This window comes from Danaus plexippus, chromosome 7, assembly GCF_018135715.1.
Source record: "Danaus plexippus chromosome 7, MEX_DaPlex, whole genome shotgun sequence".
Taxonomy (NCBI): Eukaryota; Metazoa; Arthropoda; class Insecta; order Lepidoptera; family Nymphalidae; genus Danaus; species Danaus plexippus.
This window is the reverse complement of record NC_083541.1, coordinates 3,355,113-3,365,558: the sequence shown is the minus strand read 5'-3', so window position 1 is coordinate 3,365,558 and position 10,446 is coordinate 3,355,113. Positions and strand designations below refer to the sequence as shown.

The 10,446-nt window shown below is 30.1% G+C and overlaps 2 protein-coding genes across 2 annotated transcripts; both read left to right on the top strand.

Moving 5' to 3' along the window:
- The first annotated feature begins 1,543 nt into the window (after nucleotides 1–1,543).
- On the top strand, nucleotides 1,544–4,375 carry LOC116770725 (proteasome subunit alpha type-3). Its single transcript, XM_032662322.2, has 5 exons — nucleotides 1,544–1,709; nucleotides 1,882–2,088; nucleotides 2,348–2,596; nucleotides 2,829–2,941; nucleotides 4,166–4,375. Exons 1-5 carry the CDS (start codon nucleotides 1,689–1,691, stop codon nucleotides 4,341–4,343), a joined length of 768 nt encoding a protein of 255 aa, XP_032518213.2. The 5' UTR covers nucleotides 1,544–1,688; the 3' UTR covers nucleotides 4,344–4,375.
- Nucleotides 4,376–7,820: 3,445 nt separating this feature from the next.
- LOC133318744 (uncharacterized) lies at nucleotides 7,821–9,752 on the top strand. Its single transcript, XM_061520788.1, has 3 exons — nucleotides 7,821–8,107; nucleotides 8,243–8,392; nucleotides 9,510–9,752. Exons 1-3 carry the CDS (start codon nucleotides 7,849–7,851, stop codon nucleotides 9,743–9,745), a joined length of 645 nt encoding a protein of 214 aa, XP_061376772.1. The 5' UTR covers nucleotides 7,821–7,848; the 3' UTR covers nucleotides 9,746–9,752.
- The last annotated feature ends 694 nt before the right edge of the window (nucleotides 9,753–10,446 follow it).

Sequence of the window (10,446 nt, the reverse complement as noted above, 5' to 3'; positions counted from 1 at the left end):
CAGGCTGATCGTAAATTCTTTTGACATGGTAATCAGCTTCTGCTTCTTGAAAATTTCGGTCTTTGTATCGTCCCCGTATCCTTGGTGGTTTATGTACGTTTGGTTATTCCACTGCATATAAGAGTGAGTGATGATAAATTATGTGTCGCGAACTTTAAGTATCTCAAACACTCACATCTTTCTTCATGTGCCTAATTCCACTAGAGTTGTAATAGGATCCGTTATGATAAATTATACCTTGGTCTCTTTAAGGTCTTATTTGTTGTGAGTACCCGAATCTGATCATTACCCCTACAAATAATATTTTAAAGGTTTTACATACATGACCCATATAATCGTATCTATTGAACTTGTTGGCTTTTATCTATTAAATTGTTTATAAATTGTATGTCTTGTTCCTAAAAAAGTAATTAAAAATCATTTATTGTTTTATTTACGGGGAATAAGTTTTAATTTAGCTTTAACCGTAGTCTATATTAAATATAATAATTTATTTATTTTTATATTTTATCCGATTCCAAAATAAAGCTGTATATGCCTATTAAAGGCTTCTATTCTCATATGAAGCCATTACCACGATAATAAATTCATGCAGATGAATCATCGAAAGGGACAAATAAACCAGAGTCCCGCCAAAGTCGCGGCATTGAGCTTCTTAAAATTTCACATTCTGAAAAATTGATTGATCTCATATATCAAACCTTTCAGATTTTGCAGATGTTAATTATAATGGTAGGATTCTCTGGTCTATAATAGCTATTCTAATAAAATAATTTATAACTGAAATGTTCGTTATCATTGAAAATTAAATTCTTAATTTAATAACTTCATTTCTAAAAAAAAAGTAAGAATTTGTATTGAAAATAATGTAACTAGGTAAATATAAAATAGATGCTTTGCTTAACAAGTAATTATTCGTGTCAATGTCTAATCTATAAATTGATGATCTTCTGTACAATTTATAATAATGTCAAATATACTAATCAAGAAAATAAAAATATTTGTTAAAATTATTACAATGCAAAATCGTTAGATTTTTTTGTTATTATAAAATTGGTCATACAGATTTGAGTTTGGTCGTAAGGGTTTACAAAACTTTTGCAATACTGTAATAACTTTGTTGCTTTTGAGTGTTTTTATAAAAAAAAATATCCGTTGGATAATTTGATATATAAATACGATTTGTAATATTATTTAACACTCTATAACACTCTAAATAACATTATAAATGCAATTTCAAATAATATTTATATTTATAATAAACCCTAAGTTAAAATATTTTATACAGTTCTTATACAGGAGCCATCTAACGGTATAATGCAAAAGATTTTGTGATAGTAATATCATTTCAGTACTAAAACTAAACGCCATCTAGCGACTTATTGAAATCTATATAAAAATAACGAAATATTAAAAAAAGAATACGTGAAAGTTATTTAAATTTATACAAATTTTAAATTATTTAATATTTAATAATATATATTTGACACGCAGGTTTAACCGTACTTGTTTTTTTGTTAATATTTTATCTGTGACAAACATGAGTTGCTTGTCATCGTCGGCGCTATACAAAGTTTTTAACAGCTCATTTCGATGAATAAATCGGAAAACTGATACTCATTATAATTTTTTTATTTTGTGTATAATTCTTTAAACATTGGTAGGACATCTTAAGAACTTTATTAAATATGAGCTCTATCGGAACCGGTGTAAGTATAACTTAGTCTTTACGACACAATTCCTTTATTATTTCTTATTTTAGTTTTCTTTATAAAGAATAACCATTTCCTTTTACCAAAATATATTTTACTGTTTTATTATACTTATCTACACTATTTTGATATAGGTTATTTTATTAAAACTGCTAATTCATTGTTACAGTACGATCTATCGGCATCACAATTTTCACCTGACGGCAGAGTATTTCAAGTGGAATACGCTGCTAAGGCCGTAGAAAACTCCGGCACAGTTATAGGCTTACGAGGAAAGGATGGTGTAGTTTTTGCAGTCGAAAAACTTGTTTCTTCTAAACTTTATGAACCAGGTGCAAATAAGAGGATTTTCCATGTTGATGAACATGTTGGCATGGTATGTTAATTACTTTTAATGCAATTTAGAGTATGTAATAGGTGATCAATAATGATATATGTAATAAGATTTACCAATATGCAATGAAGCTTTCATTGCTGTGAATTGTACACAACAACATTGATACAAGACATTTGTTCAGTTTTCTTTCTTGAAATTCTTATTATAGTATTTAAAATAGCAATACATATATAATACTGGCGCTAAAATCTTATCTAAAATTAAGAAAACTTATTCATAACAAATATTACCCTTCCAGGCTGTTGCGGGTCTTATATCTGATGCACGACAAATTGTAGAGACAGCAAGATCTGAAGCCTCCAACTATAGATCTCAGTATGGAGTCCCAGTACCCTTGAAGTATCTTAATGAACGTGTATCAATGTATATGCATGCATACACTCTCTACAGTGCTGTACGTCCGTATGGATGCTCAGTTATAATGGGTACTTGGACAGATTACGAAGGACCCCAAATGTATATGCTAGAACCTAGTGGTGTTTCATTTGTGAGTATACTTACAAATTTGATTACAGTAAAGTTTCCTTTTTGATGTAATGAAGTGGCAGATTTTTATTCTTTATGACATAATAGTATTATTTAGCAAAAGAAGTATTAATAATGAGATATGTGATAATTCTTTGACATTTTTATTAAGTATTGTCTCTAAAACTGTTTTACCATTATTGTATTAATTTCTAGTGAAAAGATGTCCATTTATTCGTGACTTATTATTTCAGTCTTACTTTGGATGTGCTGTTGGTAAAGCAAAGCAAGCTGCGAAGACGGAAATCGAAAAACTTAAACTTGCCGATTTAACTGTGAAGGAGTTGGTGAAGGAAGCGGCTAGAATGTGAGTTTACTATCAAAATTATATTACTTACAATAAAAAATAACTATTAATATATATAGTAGTCTTGATAATGGAATATAATGTAGAAATGAGATTGTTTTGCTAATGACAGTATTTTATCAACCATTCTCTAACTGTTCAGCACACATCTGATAAAAAAATATTTTGTTCACATTTACAATTTCATTCTCTGAAAGAATTCTGAGAAATAGAATTCTTAGAAAGCTATTCTCCGTTATATAATGGCAGTGTAAACGGTTTTTACATAAACACAGAAATGGTATCATGAATTAATAATGAAAAATAAAGATAAGATTTTTACGATTCTCTTACATATTTTATTAAAAAAGATATTATCAGTTTCAAATTTTCGAGCAAAATGTTTCTCATTTATGATTTATTCAAATAATATATAAATTTATACAAGCAAAACTATATAATTTAAATTATTTAATAATATAATGATCTCCCAAGTAAAGTAAATTAAAATATAATTCCCAAGTCAGTAAAAGTAATTGTATTTGTAATGTATTATAAAATATTAAGCTTCTCTAAATGTATACACAAAAATATGTAAGTTTTGATCGAATCAAAAACTTTCAACTATCATGTCTACTAACCATTAGCCTCGGGTGTAGGTTATTTTGTAAATATTTTGCTAACAAAGCGATTATGAAATCTATGCCATAATACTAAACAATTATGTATTGTCTATTTAATAGTTACCGAGAATTCAGTTATCACATTCATCTTGCCCCGTGCCAATGTTTCACTACTCTTAAACAAATACAAATAAAATCATCCTATTTGGCAAAATAAATGCATTTTCTTATATTAACTTTTACATAATCTTTCCCAACAAATTTGTTCATAAAAAGAGATCTTTTAATGTCAAAGTAATTTTATAAGAGCCCAATTGATTCATTCTTTCTCTAGCCTTAAAAGTTTATTTTTGAAAAATTTTTCTCCTTTAATACTATATAATATTACACCACATACAAAACTCGTTGCTTGTATAATAATCTATTGGTTGTTACTATATATGTACTTGGAAAATCTTATATTTGAGTATATTCAAAACCTTCCTAACTAAATAACTAACAACATAGAATATATAAGATATAATAATTAAAACCTTGTTAAAGTTTAGAGTAAATTATAATTTTTTAATAAATATTGTGATTTAAATGTCAATTTATTAAATATATGAAATAAATATTTCAGAATATACATAGTCCACGACGAGTTAAAAGACAAACAGTTCGAGTTGGAACTATCCTGGGTGTGTAAAGACAGTAATGGCCGCCATCAGCTCGTACCCAAAGATATGGCTGTAGAAGCTGAGAACCTCGCCAAGCAAGCACTCGCTGACATTGAAGACTCCGATGAAGGGGATATGTAGATGGATTTAGATAATAAATTTTACTAACAAAATTGATTATTTTATTTAACTGTTTTTTTTTAATAATCGTTTCATTATTATACTATGGTAATATTAAGTACTGACAGCAGTATATATATATGTATATTTATATATATATGGCTTGTGTCTATGAGATTTGTATATTTATAACGCCTACAAGAAAAGTGCTCGAGAATAATAGAGTAGAAGTTGTCGAATATGTAAGTCAAAACCATTAAATTATATGGACCGCTTTAATAAATCTATTGGCATTATTACCCAGCAACCATTCTATGGATAGAAGTGTTGAAGGTAAGTTTATAATTTTATACCTTAATATAAAACGTCAACATTATATGTAGATAAAAGTAGGCTTTGAAATTAAAAAGAGAATTATGATAACCTAGTAATTAAATTAATTTTGAAGGTAACTGGAATAGGTTTTGTTTATATTTGAGAAAACTTGGTGTTCTTGGACTGAGCAGTTCCATTGAAACTTATATCTAGGCTCATTTACAGTAATTATATTATACTTACTATAAATAAATCTGACATTTATATTTTAAACTAAGTGCACTGATGGCACTGTTGTATCGAACAATTTTAAGTTTTGAAAAAAAAGGAGAAACTTATTCTGCTTCTATACAAAATATAAAATATTATGAAACTAGTGTTATTCGGATTTACTACGCGGATTTTATTATTTCAAAACTACATAATCCCGACGTTTCGGTTACTTTGCAGCAACCGTGATCACGGGCAGACGAGGTGTCACCTATAACACTAGTTTCATTTAAATGAATACTCGCGAAAATCTTAGATCTCATTATATAAAATATTATATCACCTCTTTGGTTGCATACCTTACAGGCGATCCGACTCTACCGTGGTTTAATAGCAAGGGTTGAGAACGGAGGCGTATAATTATAATAACATTTCGAAAGTTGATAGTACAGTCACTAACCAAAGACATTATCTACTAGCCTCACTGTATAGTTCGATACCGGATACCAAATGCTTTGAATCATTCGAAGTACTACTTCCAAACATTTAAACATTAGGATTTTAGAACGCTAACAAAATCAGAAAAGAAAGAAAAGCTTGAATAATATTACCAATTATGATCGCAGTTACCTTCATTAGCTAATTGGTCTGCCCTTGTGTTACCTAGTTAGGATTGAATCTATTGGACTTATACTACTTTGTCGTATGAAAAAATATTTGTAATTGATTTTAAAATATTGTAAGCTATATAAGTAACTTGTTAGAATTAAATTAACCGATGTCAGATAACGCATCAAAGGATACCAGTTCCACGTTTTTGCAAGAACAAGAACAAGACGGCCTTAATTTAGCAAGACCAAGACTGACTGTGCAGATTTAAGCAAAAACAAGACCAAGCTTGCGAGACTCTTGTCTTGCGTTAGGACAGAGTGTCGTTTCATGGGAGTTAGTATAGGAGTTCGGGGTATACGCTTAGAGACTATCTGACGCAAAAAATATGTAATTATTATTATTTTTTAAATTACACTTATGCGAATTACGAACACTAGGTACCATAAACAATCCGCCATAGTGAATGAAAATATCCATTAAAAGAAAAAAGAGTGCATCCTTAGTTTTGACCATCGGCATTGTGTGTGATAATGAGCGGTGCCTTGTCGGCATCATCAAAGGTCCGATACTGACCTCTCAAAGAAATTTTGCAGCTATTCGGAAGTACAAGGTCAAGATACACGCGCCGCCGCTTCTATTACGCATACAAGCCGTCGTCGCAGTCGCACCACACGCACAATATTTGAAACTGCTTGATTGCCACCAAAGAGTACAAGTGTTCCAAAGAATAAAATAAGTTTTCGGGTGTTTAAAATGGACTCGGAGTGTTAGCGGTTAACACAAAGTGCTTAAATATGTCGTCACTCATTTAATAAATATTGCAGACACTTTTAATACACTTTAAACGTGAAAAATGTTCTATAATACTAATCGAATAATATAAAAAGCGTGCAATTTACTATTTGATTAAACCATGTTTTAGTACATTGAAGATTATTACTCCCTCGAGACACAGTTGATAGCTCAGTTGGTTAGTTAGAGCATCGGCACTGATCGCTTAGGTCGTGGGTTTAAACCCAACCGATGTCAGTTAATTTTTTGATTTTGTTATAAAATGTTTAGAAAATTATTAATTTGGTTGGTCTTTAAAATGGCTATGTTAATTCAAGTTCAAAATGTACCTACTCTGTTGCGTTGTTCTAATATCTAAAGTAACGTTTAATAAATAGCGACAGGCTAATAGATTATTGCAAGACTTGCAAGACTCTTGCTGCAAGGTAAAGACTGAGAGCGCAAGACCAAGACCAGGTGTAGTAATGCAAGACCAAGACCAAGACTGGCCAAGTCCTGTCTTGTTCTTGCATTTGGTCAACACTAACACCAACAGATAGCGGTGATACATTTTACTCCGTTTCCATAACTGGAATAGGTGTGCTTTTTATAAAACTTCCTATATATAATATACGTATTACTTTTTGCATTTTGCATCAGAAACATCTATAATCAATACCGTCCAACGACTAGCCTAAATATCGTACATTGTACTGTACATGTACATTATCCTGTGTAGACAATTCTTGGCTATTCATATTTTAACCAATAGGAATTCTATTATCTATAGCTATTCTATTTAATCTTTTTTTTAAACAGATACAAAAGTAATAAGTAACGTATGAAAAAAAGTAACGCATAAAATTTCAGTTGTGAAGATCTTCGCACCTCGACCAAACAATGATTCATAAAGCTCATTACGGCCTATTTGAACTTAGAAACAAAGATTTATATTTATATTGCTGAATTATTATTTATTTATTATATTGCTGAAGTTATTGCTCTTACTTAATAAAAAAAGAATTCCAAAAGTTGCTACATTAAATAATAAAGGAGATAAGGGAAGTAATTTATTTCTACAATAATTTTCTTTAAAACCAATAGCTTTATAATATACACCCCCAGGCAAAAATTATATGCACTTTGAATTTATGGTTAAGTTGTTCCTTAATAACTGACAATTTCACTTTTGTCAAGTAGAGCCAGTAGAAAAATCCGAATCATAAAAATCCGAAATCGTAAAAAATCGGAATAATTCTTCGACTTTTACTTACGAAGTACAAGGAAATTATTAAGCAAATTCAAATTTCCTTGAATAAATTTATATACAAGCCTATAGAAAACAAACCATGATCAAATTGTACTCTTAAAAAAATTCCTATGAAAAAAGCTACAGGTGAAAACATTCAAAAAGTCAACTCTTAGAATATATATATCTAATAAACTATTTAATAGTGGCGTAACCAATAGAATATCTATCTCAATTTTTAAATTAAACGTACATTTAAATTATTTGCCGACCTTAAACAAAACAATATCACATAAAAATATAAAAAAATCACTTCTACTTACCAGTGGGTAAATTCTTTGCGACGGTCGAAGCATATTGTCGTACAAAATGAGATTTCACGAACTTCCTCCTATATTTGTCGGTACTATTATTCGACAATTAAATTTACTCAAATTTATCGGAATAGACGTTCTTGATGAAAGTAATTGTAACTTCATAAAGCAAAACGTTCGAATAATGTTAGTCGGCAGTTTTCTTATAACAATGTTAATTGGTCAAGTCCTTTATATTTTAAAGGCTGAAAAGATTGGCGCCAGCTTCCTGGACGTAGTTAACGCTATTCCAACGGTTTTGATAGTCTTTCAAGGTAAATAAGTCTATCTATAAATATATTATATATAAAAAAAATGTCTCTAAATTATATGGAGTATTAATAAAAGCAGAACTCACCTATTTAGCTACGAATGAAACCACTTAGACATATTTTAAAATATATTTTCAGTATGCTTGAAAACGATAGTTCTTACCGTCAAGAAAAAACAACTTCGAGATATAATTTTGGATATAGGAAAAGAGTGGCCCGATTTTGTTAACGAGGAGAAAAGTATGGTCATACGTACATGGACCAAACGCTTGAAAATCTTTGATAATGGTAATAATTTTGTTTTTATACGGAACCTGAACTTTTACAATATATTACCCATTTACCATAATAAGTAGGTACAACTATTGTCATTACACATTTACCAACAATCTCGCACTTACAATTTATCTCCAACAATTTTTTTATAAAAACTGGTGTTTCTCCAACTAATTTAAGTTCCTGACCTGTTTCCTTTATTTCCGTACGCTTCAATAAATAGAAAATATCTATAGAGAGGGCAACCCGTTGACATCGTTAATAAACACGAAGGCCACGTTAGAGACGATGTTTACAGATGGCAATATGCTCATAAGTTTCAAGACCGCAACTTGATCTAACCACATTCGATAGAAGATAACTTTACCTAATCTTTTTTCGAAATAAAATTCTCCAATTTGCAGCTCTCCAATCTATTTGGAGAGCTGCTGGGTTTACACATACGCGTAAAATGTAGTATGTAGAGATCGCTTCAGATACATGAATGAGATTGAGAATTATTTGAGAGCTCTATTGTTTAATCAAATTTTGTATACTAAACTATTATGGCTACATTGTTGTAAGCCTTAAAGTGGCTTATAAGGAGAATTAACAGGTGCCTATAAAACGAATCCAAATTAATTAAAAATTACAAATTAACAAACTTTATTAAAAATGTTTCAAAATAAGAATTAATAAACCTACTTCAGCTTCCGTAACAGTATTTAACATGGCGAATTTTGTTTTGTATCTTTAAAGCTATATTCCAAAACTTACAGTACCGAGGAGACAGTCATATAATTTATCTGTAAATTTCTAAAGAGTTTTTTTAAATCATTATCATCTTTAGAAACAAAATGCCAAAATATGTTGTCAATAAAATCAATAACAATAAATTTGAAGGCCACAATTAAAATAACTTAACCAAACAGTAAATTCATTTAAAGCTAGAATAACTTTCTCCTTTAAAAACAAGAGATCTTCTCAGTAATTGTTAACATCTCCTCCTTCGAGTTCTTTGCGATGTGTTAAATAATATTGACCTAACTATCTTCTAAACGGAGTTTTGTGAACTATACTTGGCCTTATCTAAGCCATACTTGTATCAAAAACTTTTAACAACTGGTACATTAAAACGTTTTTCCAACAGCATTTTTCAGAGCCGCTGTTGTTTCAATATTATGTTTTTCTATTTCGCCGTTGCTAATCACAATTTATAAAATCTCAACTCAAACTGACATGAGGTACGAATTGATCGTACAAGTTCATTACTTTTGTGACATCGACTCCACCCTCAAATACGCATTATTTTATTTCCAACAGTTTATTCTATGTAAGTCAATATTTGTCTATTATTCTCGAATGTTAATATCGAAATTAAATTAAGGAATAATAGGGGTATATTTCTTAGTGTTATTTAAGTGTTACATATATCGTAAGTCGCCCATTTTACTCAAAAATTGCAGTTATTGAAACGGATGGGTTTTTATTTATTAAAAAGGAAGGAAGGCTTTACTCTCTATTATTTTTTGTATAAAGTCAGTTAGTTTTTCTTAAAAATTTACGTCATATTTTAAAATTGGTAAAATAATATAATTCATTGTAGGTGTTCTAACACATCTTTGTATCTACATCGCTTGTGACTTAGTCCTGGTAGATCTGATCTTTGACTTAAGCACTCTTCTGTGTTTAGTGCAAATAGATCTTAAAAATTTGCGACGACCGCCTCATAGACACATTTGATTAAACCATGTTTTAGTACATTGAAGATTATTACTCCCTCGAGACACAGTTGATAGCTCAGTTGGTTAGTTAGAGCATCGGCACTGATCGCTTAGGTCGTGGGTTTAAACCCAACCGATGTCAGTTAATTTTTTGATTTTGTTATAAAATGTTTAGAAAATTATTAATTTGGTTGGTCTTTAAAATGGCTATGTTAATTCAAGTTCAAAATGTACCTACTCTGTTGCGTTGTTCTAATATCTAAAGTAACGTTTAATAAATAGCGACAGGCTAATAGATTATTGCAAGACTTGCAAGACTCTTGCTGCAAGGTAAAGACTGAGAGCGCAAGACCAAGACCAGGT

What these genes read in the sequence shown, in the direction of transcription:
- LOC116770725 (XM_032662322.2), top strand. Translation starts at nt 1,689, where the DNA reads ATGAGCTCTATCGGAACCGGT. An exon ending in TTGATGAACATGTTGGCATG is followed by an intron (nt 2,089 to 2,347) that starts GTATGTTAATTA and finishes TTACCCTTCCAG; the next exon opens with GCTGTTGCGGGTCTTATATC. An exon ending in GTGAAGGAAGCGGCTAGAAT is followed by an intron (nt 2,942 to 4,165) that starts GTGAGTTTACTA and finishes TAAATATTTCAG; the next exon opens with AATATACATAGTCCACGACG.
- LOC133318744 (XM_061520788.1), top strand. Translation starts at nt 7,849, where the DNA reads ATGAGATTTCACGAACTTCCTCCTATATTTGTCGGTACTATTATTCGA. An exon ending in GGTTTTGATAGTCTTTCAAG is followed by an intron (nt 8,108 to 8,242) that starts GTAAATAAGTCT and finishes ATATATTTTCAG; the next exon opens with TATGCTTGAAAACGATAGTT. An exon ending in CTTGAAAATCTTTGATAATG is followed by an intron (nt 8,393 to 9,509) that starts GTAATAATTTTG and finishes TTTTTCCAACAG; the next exon opens with CATTTTTCAGAGCCGCTGTT.